Source organism: Saimiri boliviensis, chromosome 6 (genome assembly GCF_048565385.1).
Source record: "Saimiri boliviensis isolate mSaiBol1 chromosome 6, mSaiBol1.pri, whole genome shotgun sequence".
Lineage (NCBI taxonomy): Eukaryota > Metazoa > Chordata > Mammalia > Primates > Cebidae > Saimiri > Saimiri boliviensis.
Window position 1 is genome coordinate 75076074 of NC_133454.1, and position 18263 is coordinate 75094336.

The 18263-nt window shown below is 35.8% G+C and overlaps 2 protein-coding genes across 2 annotated transcripts; both read right to left on the reverse strand.

Moving 5' to 3' along the window:
• Positions 1-1730: 1730 nt before the first annotated feature.
• LOC101047535 (olfactory receptor 52B2-like) lies at positions 1731-2675 on the reverse strand. The gene has a single exon (XM_003923831.3). The coding sequence runs from the start codon at positions 2673-2675 to the stop codon at positions 1731-1733; it is 945 nt and encodes a 314-aa protein (XP_003923880.1).
• A 12451-nt stretch (positions 2676-15126) lies between these two features.
• LOC101047211 (olfactory receptor 52M1-like) lies at positions 15127-16080 on the reverse strand. Its single transcript, XM_003923830.1, has one exon. The coding sequence runs from the start codon at positions 16078-16080 to the stop codon at positions 15127-15129; it is 954 nt and encodes a 317-aa protein (XP_003923879.1).
• Between the last annotated feature and the right edge of the window lie 2183 nt (positions 16081-18263).

Here is an 18263-nt window from a genome sequence, read left to right on the forward strand (position 1 = left end):
ACCGTCTCAAAAAAAAAAAAAAAGACAACCTAGGCAATACTATCCTGGGCATAGAAATGGGCAAATATTTTATGACAAAGACACCAAAATCAATCACAACAAAACAAAACTTGAGAAGTTGGATCTATTTAAACTCAAGAGCTCCTGCACAGCAAAAGAAACTATCAACAGAGTAAACAGACAACCTACAGAATGGGAGAAAATATTTGCAAACCACGCATCTGACAAAGGCCTAATATCCAATATCTACAAGGAACTTAAATTCACAAGAAAAAAAACAAACAACCTGATTGAATAGGCAGCAAAGGGCATGAACAGACACAATTCAAAAGCAGACATACATGTAACCAAAAGAACATAGAAAAAGGCTCAATATTACTGATCATCAGGGAAATAAAAATCAAAACTGCAATGAGGTCCCATCTTACACCAGTCAGAATGGCTATTATTAAAAAGTTAAAAAATAGCAAACGCTGGCAAGGTTCTGGAGAAAAGGGAACACTTACATGCTCTTGCTGGGATTGTAAGGGAGTCCAAGCATTGTGGAAAGCAGTAAGGCAATCCCTCAAAGAGCTTAAAGCAGAGCTACCATTCAACCTAGGAATCCTCTTACTGGGTATATACCCAAAGGAATGTAAATCATGCTGCCATAAAGACACATGTACGTGAATGTTCACCGTAGCACTATTTACAATAGCAAAGACATGGAATCATCCTAACTGCCCGTTAATGGTAGATTGGATAAAGAAAACGTGGCACATATGTACCATGGAATGCTATGCAGCCACAAAAAAGAATGATATCATGCTTTTGCGGAAACACGGATGGAGCTGGAGGCTGTTATCCATAGCAAACAAATGCAGGAACAGAAAACTAAATACCACATGCCCTCAATTCTAAGTGGGAGCTAAATAATAAGGGCTTATAAACACAAAGAAGGAAACAACAAACACTGGGGTCTACTTGAGGGTGGGTGGTGGAAGGAGGGAGAGAAGCAGAAAAGATAGCTATTGGATACTGACCCTAGTACCTGGGTAATGAAATAATCTGTACAACAAACTCCCATGGCATGTGTTTTCCTACGTAACAAACCATCACATACACCCCTGAAATAAAAGTTTTAAAAAATAGCTTTAAAAAATTTTTTTTAACTTATAAAATGCCTACCTCACAGGTCCAATCTTTTGTATATCACTAAGATGACCTTTCTTTTTTTGAAAATCCTTTAGACAGAGAAAAGAAGCTCATTATTTGTTTATGTGTTCATGGATATTTATATTTATTTATTTCAGTTAGGATAATTTTTCATCATATGTTATTTTATGTTGGCAAAATAGCTAAAACCTAAATAAAGATGAGAAAAAAATAAAGAAGAATAAACCTTTGTATAATTATTTTCCCCATTCATCATGAGAGTATGTGCCTAAATTGCATTTTAACCTCATTTGAAATCTGTTTTTGATGTGTTGTAATTAGGTAAGTATCAATAAAATATTTCCTATTTTATTACTTGCCTAAGTGTCTGGGTAGGGTTCTGGCTATGAAGGTTTTATAACTGCATCCTGATTGAAAGACCATGTCCCAGCTATATAATCATGCTGACTAAGTCTTTCCGCTGCTTTAGTTATTCCTTTCCTATGAACCCAAAAACCTGGCAGGAATTATCTCTCCCTCCAACCTAACTTCCAGCGTAACATCTCCAGCTATCCTGTCCACCAATGGTATAAACGTTAGTCTCTATAACAGTGAAATATCTGCAGTACCCACTCCCGCATTTGTTTGGTCCTGGCCCCATAAATTAAGGGATTAACCATGGGAGGAATTAGGAAGTAGAGATTGTCAACGATGATCTGCATATAGGGAGCCATATGGTAGCCTAAAATCTGGGCCAGAACAGAGAAGACAACAGGAGAATAAAAAAGACCAATGACACAAAGATGAGAGCCACACGTACTGAGAGCTTTGCCCCGTGCATCCCAAGACGGTATCCGAAAGACAGCATGAAGGATAAGTCCATATGACAGAATGATAAAAAACAGGTCAAATCCCACAGATGCTACAATAACCATGAGTCCATAGACAATGTGGTCAGAGATGTCTTCACAGGCTATCAGTGCCACAGCCATGTATGCACAGTAGGAGTAAGGAATTATGGGGGTTTGGAAGCTTTGTAATCTTTTCGTCAGAATTGGGGCTGGGGTCAGCACAGCCACTGCTCTTGCCAGGATAGCCAGTGCCATCTTCACAAGCATGTTGTTAGCAAGGATGGTTGTATATCTTAAAGGGTACCAGATAGCCACAAATCTGTCAAAAGCCATGGCCAGGAGAATCCCAGATTCCATGACATAAAATGAAGGAATGAAAAATATCTGTGTGAGGCAGGCATTGAAACTGATTTCCTTGGCATTCACCCAGAAGATAGCCAGTATACGGGGCACTGTGACACTGACAAGACACAGGTCAATAATTGACAGCATGGCCAGGAGGAGAAACATGGGCTCATGAAGACTCTTCTCTATCCGGATGATACATAAGATGGTGACATTGCCAATGACTGTAATGAGAAATACCAAGAAAAAAGGCACAGAGAACCAGCCATGGAAAGATTCAAGGCCAGGAATTCCAGCCAGAGTAAATACCGAGGGCTGAGGAATGGAACTGTTGCAAGAGGACATCCCTAACCTGAGCTCCTCAATGTCTGATTCCTAGGGGGAAACAAAAGGGAATATTTTGGAATCATTGCATCATTTGCACCTATAAAATGCTGGTCATTACAGTAGTTTATGGTGGTGAAACTCATGATTATTTTGTGTAAACTAATGATCAAATGAAGCCTTCAGCTACTTGTGGTGGAGAGGGGAATGATTCTATTTCCTCTGCAAAAGGGAATTGCAGTCTCAGGGATATATTTTCGATAAAGGTATATCAACTCAATTTTTTAGATTCTTCTGTAGCTCTGATTCTGTCTAATAGTCAATTTTTGTAATTCTCTAGAATTTTTTTTCCTCTATATCAGTCCATAGCAGGATAATGCTTTCAACATTACAGACAGGGAGTAGGGATATGAACCAGCCAGAAAGTATAGTTTTCGCTCAAGACAAGAAGGCTAAACTTAATCATACCCAGTTTTATCATACTCAGTTAATTGTCCCCAGTTTCTGGGATTGGAGTTTGCTTTGATATTCTTCCTGGAATATTTAGCTACAAATTGTTGATTTTGACAAAGGACCTAGGAAGTCTGCTGATCTGATGTTTAGAAAGCATGAGGCCAATCTGAAGTAATAACAGATGTTTTGGATGACAAAATTGGAATTCAAAATCACCTCAATGGATAATAATTTAGTATTAAGTTTCCAGATTGCCCAATAAAGCCTGGTTTGGGAATGGGTACAGATAAACATAAATTAATAGTTTTCTTTATATATGTATATCTGTGTGTTTTTATAAGGGGAGTAAAGTTTGGGGATTAATAGTAACACATCTTTCTACAGAAATAAGAATTTGAAATATTTTAATGTATATAACTATTCTAAATAGATATACATATTTATAAATTATTAGTAAAATAAATTAACCAAATTATGGTTTTCATAGCTCAAAGACTGTATTTACTCAACATATTAAAAGCTGAAACCAAATAAATACATAATAAATACAAAAATAAGTCTATAGAAATAAGACATTTTGTTGAGAATACAATTATAATTAAATTTCAAAATTAAGTTTTAGACTCCCATCTTGTTAGAAACATTTCAACTCTCTATAAATAACAATGACATGAAAAAATACCAATAAAAACTTAAAATAAAGAATAAAACTGTGTATCACAAAGTTGCTTCAAAAATAAAAGTATAGAAATATTAATATTGTGTTGATTATTTAGCTTAGTTAATGAACTTGAATTATTAGTGTTTTTATTTATATCTGTATCAATTGAATACCAAATTCTATTCAGTATGTTCACAATTTTTAATGCCAATTCATCGATTTTGTTTATTTTAATTAATTATATATTTTTATTTCTGCCATAGTATTAGCCTTTAAAACAAAAAAAAATTAAAACTTAGGCTTAGATTATATAAATTTTGAGTGGGACTTTTTAAAATTAATTTACTCTAAATAGGTAAGATCCTCAAATAGGGCAGCAGATTTTAAAAATACTACTGAGCATTTTATTATCAATTGAGTTATTCAATATAATTTTAATGTGCCAACTGCATTTGGTAAAAGGCACACCACAGCTGAGTGATAGGGCTCCTGGAAGTTAACTTGCTATAGTGAAAATACCAAGGTATTTGGCATAACAGGTGTCTGGAATAGAATCTCAGCCCTGCCACTTGTTCTATGTGATTTGTCCAAGTTATTTAATGCTTTCATGCTAATTTGTTTATGTCAACAAAATGGGATAAGGCATATGTTGCAAAGTTAGTAGTGAAGATTAAGTCTGTCATTAAATTCCAATATTGGATAAATACACACATATTCCTAGCATAATTCTTTGAATATTTGGTTGCCCTAGAAATACCCTTCTTTTACTTTTCTATGAAGTACAAAGTTAAAAGAAACAATAACATTAGAAGAAATAGCTAATGTAGGTGATAAGGGGATGGAGGCAGCAAACCACCATGGCATGTGTATTCCTGTGTAATAATCCTGCAAGATCTGCACATGTACTCCAGAACTTAAAGTATAAAAATAAAAATAAAAATTATATATATACATATATATATATATATAAAATGTTCATTTTGTTTTGTTTGTTTTTTGGAAAGAACTTTGACTAGGAAAATGGATTGTCTTAAATTGATATCGTAAGAAGGAATATTTGATGATTCTGGTAATTTTGTCCTCAAATATTTTTAGATTCACTATGTGTTAAAAGGAAAACAACCCATATATATATATGGTTGTTTGGTGATTATATATATATTTACATATATATGAATAATATATATATTTATATATTTATAATAATTGTGTGTGTGTGTGTGTATATATATATATATATATATATATATATATATATATATATGATCACCAGAGGTAGATACCTGACCAAAAAAAGGTGTTAAAAAGTAAAAATGAAAATTTACATTTTAGTTCAATAAAGCACAGAATCCTATCACAAAGAACTGCTTTCAAACTGAAAAGGCATTATTGTAAACCAGAAGCTCACCATCAGTAGAATTTTCAATTAGAAACTGGTAATCATTTATCAGGAATACTATATATAAAAATTATCTTGTAGTAGTAATAGGATAATATTGAAACTTTAAAAGCAAAATGGCAAGTTTTGGTCCAAATGATCAGAAGCAATTGCCAGCAACAACTGAATCAATATTAACTATAAGTAAAGGCAACATTAGGCAAAAATTTGAAAGATATTTACTATTTTCTAAATAATGTTCTTAGGCATTCCAAGCACTGCAGAACCTAACCATGGTCTTACAAGGGTTAACAATTGTGGAGTATTTGGTTGAAAAGATTTGAAAAGACTTTTCCTACATGACTTTTTCCACCTCAGGGTTTTCTAGCATTTACCCCTTCCCTCTTTTGTCCCTTTTCCTGGAGAAGTACCTGTAGATCGTTGTGAGTCTGATCACAATGACTCAAAGACTAACAAAGTCCACTTGAAGTATGAGGAAGATCTGTGGATCTCCAGAATATGATGAACTATGTGGGTTTGAGGCTGATTTATGTTGGTTTTCCCTAACCCTCCTGCATCCCTAGTGGCCTTTTAGTTAACCAGGGTGTTTTTCATAGCTTGGGTATTTGGGGGAACAAATCCCATAGTAAATCATTGAGGATAGCACATGTGGAAAACAGCAAATGTTTAGTATTACTGTAAAAATGTTAGTGTATTGTAGGAAGTGCGCTGATTTGGTTTAGGAACTCCAGAAGGAGGAGTAGAGACTGAGAAATCATTTAGGATGAAAATTAAAGAAAGTCCAGAGCCGTGGAAGGATTATATTGAAGGCAGAGTTGCTTGTATCTATAACGGCACACAAATTGCTATAGCTTGCTTCAAAATCAGTAGTTTGTCATTTTCATTTCTAGTGACATTGAAGGGGGACAGGAGTAAGTACAAGAGAGGAGCCCTAGGGAGCAAAAATAGGTTGTACAATAAATACTAGGTTTAGGAAGAACTGAGTTGCAGAATGATTTCTTACAGGAATAAGAAACTAAACTTGTGAGTAGACCCAAAAAAGTGGAGAAAATGTTGAGAACTCTTTGGTCAGAGAAGGTGGTGGGGTTTTAACACATTAATGTTAATTTGGGTTGTGTTTTTCCCCTATTATTTCCACAGTTCCTTGCAAATTTTAGGTCCTTAAATATTTTTGTATGAATAAATGCACCCATACACACTCATGGGTGTGTGGGTGCATGAGCATGCACACACACACACACACACACACACACACACACACACATTCCATGTTTTTATCATTGACTCTGGACTCTAACCCTGGAATAGTGTTGCCAGGGATAGTGATAGTTATATAACATGTGAGATTATCAGAGTCTTTAAGCATGTCCCACAGCCTAAAGTATAATCAGGGTGCTCAAATCTAATTCTTTCCACCATGGTTGTTGCCAATCTGAATCAAGTCACTATCATATTGTCCTAGTAAACTTTATATCTACATTGTACTTTGTATTCTTTGCAGACTTTGTACTTAGCATTCTTTGTCTCAAACCCATTTACCTCATTGCAGTTACAATGGTGTCTTTTTTATATAAAGTATACCACATATTTTATTGTAAATAGTTTCACTGTGTGTAAGTTGTAAAACACAATGTTTTGATATACACGGTGAAATAGTTACTACATTAAAGCAAATTAATGTCTATTATCTCCCATAGTTATTTATTTATTTATTTACTTATTTATTTATTTGAGTTGGAGTCTTGCTATTGTCGCCTGGGCTGAAGGGCAATGGTACAATCTTGGCTCACTGCTACCTCCACCTCCCAGGTTCCAGCAATTTTCCTGTCTTAGCTTCCAGAATAGCTTAGATTACAGATGTGCACCACCACACCTGGCTAATTTTTTTTATTCCAATTTTTTTTATTTTTAGTAGAGATGGGGTTTCATCCTGTTGGCCAGGCTGGTCTCGAACTCCTGACTTCAGATGATCCACCCTCCTTGGCCCCCCAAAGTGCTGGGATTACCGGAGTGAGCCACCATGCCTGGCCTACTTTATTTTTGCTAAGAGAACCTAAAATCTATTAGCTGGGTAAATTTTCATTATACAATACTATATTATTAGTTACAGTCCTCAGGCTGAATATTAGCTCTCTATGCTTATTCATCTGATAAATCTGCAGCTTTGCACATCTTGACCTACATCTTCCCCTCCTCATAACTCCATTCATTGCCACCCCTGTTTCTACTCTGTTTCTCTGTTTCTGGGTATTCACCTTTTATTTTTAATTAAGATTCCACATATATTTAAGATAATGAAAGGGTTTTTTGTTGTTGTTGTTGTCGTTGTTGCTTATTTGTTTGTTTTCTATGTCTGCCCTATTTAATTTACAAATAACACATTACCTTCCACAAGCAAAGATGTCCATTCTCACCATTCCTATATATCAAAGTTATGGAAGTCCTGACTAGAGCTTTCAGGCAAGAGAAAGAAATAACAGGCATTCAAATGGAAAAGAGGAAGTCAAATTATCTGGGTTCACTGATGACATGATTGTATATCTAGAAAACCCTAAAGACTTTTCTGGAAAACTCCTAGACCTGATTTGCAGCTTCAGAAAAGTCTCAGTACATGAAATCAATGCAGAAAAAATCAGTAGTATTTCTATACACCAATAACATTCAAACTTAAACCAAATTACAAGCTAAATTCCCTTTACAATCACCACAAAAAATATAAAATAACTAGGAATACATCTAACCAAGGAGGCAAAGGATCACTACAAAGAAAATTACAACACAGTTATTTAAAAAAATTATAGAAGATACAAATAAATGAAAAAACAACCAGTTGGCTCATGGTTTGGAAGAAACAATGTCAGTGTAATGACCATATTACCCAAAGAAGTCTATAGATGCTATGCAATTTCTACCAAATTATGGATGTCATTTTTCACAGAATCAGAAAAAAGTTCCTGAAGTTAATGGAACAACAACAACAAAGTTAAATAGCAAAAGCACTACTGAGGGAAAATAATAATTCTGAATCTATCACATTGCCTAACTTCAATTTATACTAGGAGGCTATAGTAACTGAAACATCAAGGTAGCAGTAGAAAATTAGACCAACAGATCAATGGAACAGAATAGAGAACCCAGAAACAAAACCACATACTTGCAACCAACTGATCTTCAATAAAGTTGACAAAAAAAAAAAATAAGCAAAAATACTCTATACAATAAACGTTTCTGAGAAAACTATCTAATCATTTTCAGAAGAATGAAACTGTACTCCTACCTGTCACCATATATAAAAATTACTTTGAGATGATCGATTAAAGATCTGAACATAAGACCCTAAACTATAAAAATTATAGAAGAAAACCTAGGAAAAATTCTTCTGGGGATTACCCTAAGCAAATAATTTTTAACAAGGCCACAAAAGCAAATGCAACAGAAACAAAAATAGACAAATGGAACTAAAACTAAAAAGATCCCTTACAGCAAAAGAAATAATCAACATAGTAAACAGACAACCTGCAGAATGGTAGAAATGTTGCAAATTATGCCTCTGACAAAGGATTAATATATAGACTCTATAAGAAACTCCATACAGTCATGCAGTTCAGAATAAAAAATAAAAACAAACCCCCCCCCCAAAAAAAGAAAGGAATTCCAACAACTCAACAAGAAAAAAAAAACCTCATTAAAAACTGGGCAAGTAATATGAACAGAGATTTATCAAAAGCAGAAATATAAGTGGCCAACAAACACAATAAAAAATGTTGAGCATCACTAATCATCAGAGAAACACAAATTAAAACCACAGGAAGATACCACCTTACCTTAGTCAGCATGGATACTATCAAAATGTCAAAAAACAACAGATCTTGGCATGGATGCAGAAAAAAATAGAACCTTAGTATAAAGTTGGTGGGAATGTAAATAAGTTCAACATCTATGGAAAACAGTATGGAGATATTGCAAAGAACTAAAACTAGAACTACTATTCAACCCAGCAATTAATCCTACTACTGAGAATTTACACAAAGGAAAAGAAATCATTATATTTTTTAAAAGACACATGTACTCACATGTTTATCTCAGCACTATCTACTACAGCAAAGTCAGAAAATCAAACTAAGTATTCACAGTTGATTGGATAAAGAAATGTGGTACAAATATGCCATGGAACACTATACAGCCTTAAAGAAAAGAACAGTATTATGTTCTTTGCAACAATATAGATTCAACTGGAGGCCATTATCATAAGTGAACTAATGCAGAACCAGAAAATCAAATATTGTGTGTTCTCCGTAGACACAGGGAGGGGAGCACTACACACTGGGGTTTGTTGGGGGAAATTGGGGAAGGACCGGGGGTGGGGAGGTGGGGAGAGATAGCATGGGGAGAAATGTCAGATATAGGTGAAGGGGAGGAAGGCAGCAAACCACACTGCCATGTGTGTACCTAGGCAGCAATCTTGCATGTTCTTCACATGTACCCCAAAACATAAAATGCAACAACAATACATAAATAAATAAAATATTGTGTGTTCTCATCTATATGTGACAGATAAGTAAATGGTACATGTTAGCATAAAGTTGTAGAAAATAGACTCTGGGGACTCCAAAAGAGAAAGAAAGAGAGGTAAGGTTTAAAAACTTACCTACTGGGTACCATGTCCAATATTTGGGTGACTGGTACACTAGATGCCTAACCTCCACCATTATTCATGTAATGCCTGTGTAACAAGCACATTTTTCCCTGATTCTAAAATTAAAAAAAAAAGAAAAAATAACATGTTTTATTCTCCAGGTTCATCATCCATGTTGTCACAAGACACAGGATCTCCTTCTGCTTTAAGACTGGGTAGCGACTTAGGCCGGGCGCGGTGGCTCAAGCCTGTAATCCCAGCACGTTGGGAGGCCGAGGCGGGTGGATCACAAGGTCAAGAGATCGAGACCATCCTGGTCAAAATGGTGAAACCCCATCTCTACTAAAAATACAAAAAAAAAATTAGCTGGGTATGGTAGCACGTGCCTGTAATCCCAGCTGCTCAGGAGGCTGAGGCAGGAGAATTGCCTGAACCCAGGAGGCGGAGGTTGTGGTGAGCCGAGATCGCGCCATAGCACTCCAGCTTGGGTAACAAGAGCGAAACTCCGTCTCAAAAAAAAAAAAAAAAAAAAAAAAAAGACTGGGTAGCATCTTTTTAAAACACAAATCTGATGATGTCACTCTACTTCCTTAAAGTTTTAATGTCTTCATCTAATTTTTTAGTATAAAATTGAGAATTCTTAGCATGCTTTTCCCCTTCCTGCATGCTGCTACCCCAGACTTACTCAGACCACTATTTAGTTCACTCTGTGTACTCTAGACTAAAAAGTAGGCTCCCCTCTGTTCATTGAAGGTTTTATACCTCATCCTATCTTAAGATGAGCCCATGTTCATGCATTTTGCGCTCTCTCCCTGTAGCACAACCACCCCCACTTTCATGACCCTTCTTCCTCACCTCTGCTATTTAACTCCAATTCGCCACTGAACTAATTCTCACTTTTTAAAAAGCTTTTCTTGATTCCCCCAGAATAGATCGCAATGCCATGTTATCCCCCTTATAGAAACTCATGTTCCTCCTTGGTAGCAATTACTATTCAGTGTACTTATGCATTTGAGTATCACTTGCTTACATTAGGCCACCTCAACCATAATATTTAAACAAGAGAGTTCTCTGACTCCCCTTGCGGGACATGGGACAGGGGTGTGGCTCTCCTGCTTGGTCCCTGCAGCTCAAGCCCTCTAGAAGGAGTCTGCAGATGGCAGGTACAGAGGCCTGGCGAGCGCTTTTGGGTTTTGGCCCCAAGGCAGCGTTGGGTGTGTGCAACTCCCGAAGCCCAAGCGGGCATGTGTTACAAAGCTCTTTCAGACTTGCCATCTACAGACAGCTTGTGTGTTATCAGCTGAGTGGACCCTCTGCCTTATCGCAAGGGCAGAGGGCCAGTGTGACAGCCTTCTGTATCCCAAGCTCTTGCCCCGTGTCTGGAAAGAATTGGATCACATGCAGGCTTGAAGGATGAGTGTAAGAATTTATTGAGGTGGAGGTGGCTTTCAGCGAGATGGACGGGGAGCCAGAGGGGAGATTGAGTGGCCTTCCCCTGGAGTCCGGTGCCCAGTGGCCGGACTCTTCTCCCATGGTCCCAGCTGACCTTTCCTTGGTGTCCAGATGTTCCTCCTCTTCTGTCTTTCTCTGCTGCGTTATTCTGTGGTCACTGTTCTGCTCATCTGCTGGTCTCAACCTTCAGCCACTTATGTGTGTGCCTACTAAGCGCTCAGGTTTATGTGGACACAGGATGGGAGTGGGGCATGGCAGGACAGAGCGATCTTGGAAAACACAACATTAGAGCAGGAAATTTCCGCAGGAGTGCCTGTTCTTATTTAGGTCCATCTGCACAGATCTGAGGGTGGACCCCTTACCAGGACCTCGCCCTTCTCTACCCAGCACTTCCCTGCCTACCTCCTGAATCAACATAAGCTCCCTGAGGCACGGACTTCTGTTTTGCTCTTTTTCCTCAGAATATAGCACAACCTAGCACAATCTTTTGCCACTCCAAAAATATAAGTATGTATTATACGAATATGTTGAAAAGGTGAATATCTCTTAGCTAAAATTTAATGCAGTATTTTTGAGAAGTTAGTGAACATTTTCAATTTTATATTTATTGGCAGATAACCTGTAAGTACAAATGTCATAGTTCATATTTTCAAACATAACATGTAAACAACCTTAATATATACCAAGAAATACAATTAAATTCCATGATTAAGTGTAGTTCCAAATAAGAAAACAATATAGACTTAGGGTCCAGAGGAGCAGAGGAGCAGAGTAGGCAGTTCGTGGTGAGGAAATAGTAAAAAAAAAAAAAAAGAAAAAAGAAAAGAAAATTAAAAAAGAAAAAAAAAAGAGAAAGAAAGAAAAGAAAAAAAAGATGTAAGTCTTGAAGTTCTCCATTTCCCTAGGGATTCTCTTCTCTTTAACATAGTAAAAAGCTGCTCCTACTGTTATTGTCATGTTTTTCCATTATATTAACAAGGATTATTAAAAGATATTCGTATAAACTTATTCAGATACTTAATTAAAACTATCACCTGATTAGGAGTGCTAAAATATATGACAAGTGATTCCAAATGTCTTATTGCTTCATTCTTTTCTTCAGAAAACATTCATTGAACACACATGTGCATAGAATACTGAGCGGTATTAGGAATAAAAAGTAAATAAAGACAGTTCCTAAATGTGGGTTTATGTGTTTTCATGTTAGTTTAAATTCAGACTGTGTCACTTATTCAACTAGTGACCTTTGGTAAATTAATCTTCTGAGTTCAAATTCCTCACCTGTATAATCAGACTAATATCTGTTCTAGTGATTCAGTTATATAATTATCTATAATAATTATATAATTTAAATGATATATATATCTATATATATATGTATGTATATGTGTGTGTATGTGCATGTGCGTGTGTATAACAAAGTCTGGCATACAATATACATACAAAATTATATTTGTTATGATAGTCCATATCCTTAATTAATGTTTACCTGTTAAGGGCTCACTGTTTGACACTATAGTAAGTGTCTTATATGCTTTCACTTATTTAATTCTTAAAACTCTATAAGATGGCCGGACCTGGTAGTTCATGCCTGTAATCCCAGCACTTTGGGAGGCTGAGGCAGCCGGATCACCTGAAAGCAGGAGTTTGAGACCAGCCTGGCCAGCATGGTGAAAGCCTGTCTTTACTAAACACACACACACACACACACACACACACACACACACACACACACTCTGGGTGTAGTGGTGCATGCCTGTAGTCCCAGCTTCTAGGGAGGATGAGGCAGGAAAATCACTTGTACCTGAGAGGCAAAGGCCACTGCAGTCTAGCCTGGGCAGCAGAGCGAGTTTTCATCTCAAAAAAAAACACAACAAAAAAAACTCTATAGGAAAATACATATTATAATATTCATTTTGTTTACTGTGACAGCAAGGTCCAGAAAGTTTCAGCAACTTGCCTGAGTATATGCAGACAGTAAGTGACAAATATAAGTAATTAAATCAGGCATTGTGTCCTCAGAATCAGTTTACTTAACGCTTAACTTTTCTAATAATTTAATTGACGAAGTAGGCTATTGAGAAACTACAATATTCTATGACATTTTGTACAAGAATGGTAGGAAGAATCTCTAGTTAGCATGATTTAAGGAAATAATGTAATCTTTCAAGCAAGGTACAGGAGTTTAAATAAGAGTTATGTCTTGAAGACTCTTTCTAGGTAAGAAAAAGGGATGGAGCATGGAGTAGAAATCTAAATAGAGCCATGAAGATGTGAAGAGACATAAAAGTTTGAATGCAGGTGTGAGTCTTCAGGGTCAGTACAAAGACTGCAAGTTGTGTGGAAGAACATTAAAAGAAAAAGAAAAAAGGTAATTCATAAAGCTTTTCTTTGCCATCCTGGATCTTTCATGTGTCTGATATGATCAAGTTTTTTAACACACACACACACACACACACACACACACACACAGACACACACACGTTTAGGAAGGTAACTATATAAATGATGCACTGAAAATAGTAATTACAAGCTAATTCCTTGAAGACTTTAGCCAAAACTGTTGAAGTATTCCTAGTGAGAAATGGTAAAAACTTAAAAAGTGGTATTTAATAGTGTCTAAGGAGGAGAGATATAGAAGGAAAGCTGAAATATTTACCTTAAAGAAGCCTTAAGATTGCATAGAAAGCCAATAGTGAGAAAAGAAAGAAGGTGAAAATATTTTTAAAATTGTAAATCACTAAAAAGAGAACAACAATTTGTTCTCTGTTGTTGTTCTCTCTTTGGTGATTTAAAATTTTATTAAATTTTAATAAAATAATGTTTTTAAAATTTTATAAAATAATATTTTTAAAATTGTAAATCACTAAAAAGAGAACAACAATTTAATGATACTTAGCATGTATTTATTGCTTGTATCTGGAGTATTTTTAATTTTGCACTACCCAATGAGTTACATTTTTAAGAAAAAAAATCCAGATTTTTTCCAGTAAATATATTTATACTCTTTATCTTAATTTTATTTTTAATATTTCCAGTAGCACAATCACCAATACATTTAAACTGAGTGATTTGTAATAGGTATTTTCCTTCAATAATAGGTGGTAGCATGTTGATGATGCACAGTATATTTGAATCAAGTTCAGAGGACCTGAAAAAGTTCTGGGCAATATCCCAAAAATGTAGCGTCAAACATAAAGTTACTTTTGTTTTCCAGAGACTCTATGATTAACGTTTAAAGAGATACTATCTTAATTCATGTAACAAACCAGTGGCAGGCACAAGTTATTTTTGGTAAAAATAATATTCTATGAGCCGTAGAGTATTTAAAGATATGTTGACTTGATTATTGCAACGCTGAGCCATTCCACATTTACTGTTTGGTAACTTGTCCCATGTGTCAGTTCGTGTTCATGCATGCAAAATTATTTGATGTATGCAGAGGATATGAAGCCAGTCACATTCCTTCTTCTGTAGAATATTAACAGTTATCACGAATTTATCAGTAACAGATTCTCTTTGGGAATTTTAAAAAGATTTTCATAGATTTTTTCCCTTTTTCAAACACTTCTTATTTGAAAGTAAACTACTACCCATATTTATACGCAGGTCAGGAATTAGCAAAGAATAGAAGGAGATTCCTTTCCCAATCAAGTTCTAAGTAAGCTCCTGAAAGCCCAGTTGCACGCAAAATATATAACACCTACTGGATGCACTAGAATTGGAGAGTTTCTATTATATGTGGTTATTCTTCCCCATTAAAATTTTATTACATGTCTGATTTCTGTGGGTGAAATGTAATGTCAGTTATGAGAAAGGGATCAATCATTTACCCTCCTCCTTTGTGATTCTGCCATCTCTACAAACTATTTTAGCTTAGTTGGGCAACTTTTACCCTTAGAGAACTAATGACGTGGTCTCGAATTTTCTTGGTCCTAATACCATAAACAATGGGGTTAAGAAAAGGTGGTACCAGAAGGTACATATTGGCAATGAAAATGTGAATTTGGGGAGCCACATTGTGGCCAAAGCGGTGGGTCAAGAAGGTAAAGACAGCTGTGGAGTAGAAAACCAGGATGACACAGACATGGGAACCACACGTGCCTAAAGCTTTAAGACTTGCTTCCTGTGATGGAAGATGAAAGATTGCTCTGAGGATTAGTACATAGGAGACAGCAATAAAAAAGCCATCACAGGAGCCAATAACAGAGGCCACACTGAGGCTGTAGCGTTTGGTGGTCCCTGTGTCCACACATGCCAGTTTCACCACAGCCATGAACTCACAATAAGTGTGTGCAATGATTCGAGTTCTGCAGTAGGGCAATTGTTTGAGCAGAATGGGATGTGGTGAAAAGAAGACCACTCCCCTGAGTACCACAGCAGCTCCCATTTTGGCAATACGACTGCGTGTGAGAATGGTGGTGTGGCGCAGTGGGTCACAGATGGCCACATAGCGGTCAATGGCCATTGCCAAGAAGAAGCCAGATTCCATGGCAGTAAAGCTGTGGATGAAGAACATTTGGGCCAAGCAAGCATCAATGGTGATATCATGGGCTCCGAGCCAGAAGAGACAGAGCATACGGGGCAATGTAGATGTGGAGAGAATCAGGTCAGTGACTGACAGCATGCACAGAAACAGGAACATAGGCTGGTGGAGGCTTCGCTCTGCCCTCACCACAGCCAGGATGGTCACATTCCCCACCAAGGCCACCACATACATGGAGGAGAAAGGAATCCCAATCCAGACATGCAGACGTTCTAGTCCTGGGATGCCCATCAGCAAGAAGGTGTTTGGAGATATTTGGGATTTATTGGCTGGTCCCATGGTGCTGCTGCTTCTGTCTTTTGTGGTTGGATTTCTTTATTTTAAGGCAAATGTTTTCTGCCAAGGTCATTACAACCAAATCTGAAAACAAATAAAAAACTAATCTGAAGATACAAAAATATCATATTAAAATACTTTCAAGGTTGTATTTTAGAGTGAAAAATACCATGACACGAGGCCAAAACTATATAACCAGATACAAAGTAGAATCTCATGAAAATTTTAAAAGAAAAATCTTTGTTAGCAATCAATGTACAATAATAATTTGATGCCACTTTTTGAATTTACAATTTGATTTAATCATAGGACAAATGAGCTTTTGATAGAAACATCAGATTTTACAAATGGAAAAAATCTTATAATCCGTCCCAAATTCCTGCTTAACATCATTCTAAAATATAATTCTCTAGCTGATGTTTGAGTGCTGTCAGGTATGGTTGTTCATTTCTTAGACAGTCCAGTACATGTTTTCCTAGGGCTGTCACAGAATCTATCCCTAAGATCTGTGAGGCAATATTGGCCCTTTCCTCTGGAGTTCTGCAGACTTACGTATCTTCTGCATGGCTGTCTTCCCCAAACAGGAGGGTAAGTCATGTCTTCACTAAGTTCTCTCTTTTTCAAGAGAAACATTCCCGTTTTATATGCCCAATTATTTTAAGTCTGGTTTTAAGAAATCCTAATTTTCTATTTCCATATATTCTCCAGTGTGTCTTGTGATTCTTAATTTTTATAATTTGTATCTGAGCATATTATTCACATTATGGATTAATGCACCTGGCACCTCTTTTGATTTTTACACTATCAGTGTGAATTCAGCTGACATCAATTTTTAAATGTAAAGTAAGGGATAAAAGTAATATCTAATTTCTCAATGTGAAAAAGACATTGTCCTAAAATCTATATATATTAATTTTTAGATGAAAAAGCAATGCAAGCTAAATATCATGTTTTCAATTTTATTAATTAGAAGCTAAAGGTGTTATAGATGATGCAATGACATTACAAAAAAAGTGGCTGAAACACACGCAAAAAATCTAACATACTTCCTCATGACTGCAAAATAAAGCTGTTTTTTATGTCAAACTCAATAGCTCTCGTCACATAGGTTAAATGCATAGTCAACTATACCTACCAACGCTTTGCCTAATTTTTAGTGTTAGTGTTTTCATGATGAATTGAAGCAAATGCTCACACAGATTTTGCACTTAAACTTGATTGCATTATTTTATAAAACACTTTAAAATAATCATTAAAATGTGTTTATATTATTAATCATTTATCACTGATCATCCCTTGAATTTAATTAATATTATTTGATGATTTTGTAAATATGTATTGTACATCTACAGCAAAGCAATTGAAATATGATTTTTAAATAAGTTTAGGCTAATTACAGGGTTCTTTATATCCTTAGAAAATTTTGATTGTAACTTTTACAACATGCTCTGTATACTCTTCATTAATTGGTTAAAAAATATGTTGAATTTAATAATATATATTTGTAATCTTTATTCTTAACTTTACTAAGGGTATTCAAAGAGCTGGGCATTACCTTTTTGAGGTTCTCATAGTTCTATAAATGGAGCTGTTTGAAGGTAGCTCTCTCCTTGCTTTACCTGTCCTGTGTCTCTAACTTAACTCACCCAAATCAAAAGCTGACAGTCATCCATAAAGACACCTTCTGCAAGGACCAGACGCAAACAAACGTGTTTAATGAACATGAGCTGTAGTAAATCTGTCTCTAGATCCCACTTGATGAAAAGCTGTAAGTGGAAGGGAATCAGTGGCCCTCTGAGATTAAAGGGTTTTTCCCAAACTAAAGATCTATTTTACTTTTTGGTGGAATAATTATTCTGAACTACCCCTTAAGATAATAAAAGAACATTTTTCCCCAAAGTTCTGTTGAGTGCTTTGGTATGAAATATATTTGCTGAATGTATCAAGAAAAAATGTCATAAAACAACTCGATCTTGAAAAATGTTTTTAGAAAAAAATACCACTAAACAGATGAGAAAAAAGAAAGGTTGATAAATTTAAAAATTGCTGGATAATTTTATGGATAATAAAAGGTGACATCAGAATCTGAAATCATGTATCACTGGCTACACATTTTATTTACTTAACCCCAATGTCACTGAAATTAAAAAATGATTACACCTGAATTAAAGTCTATACCCTTTATT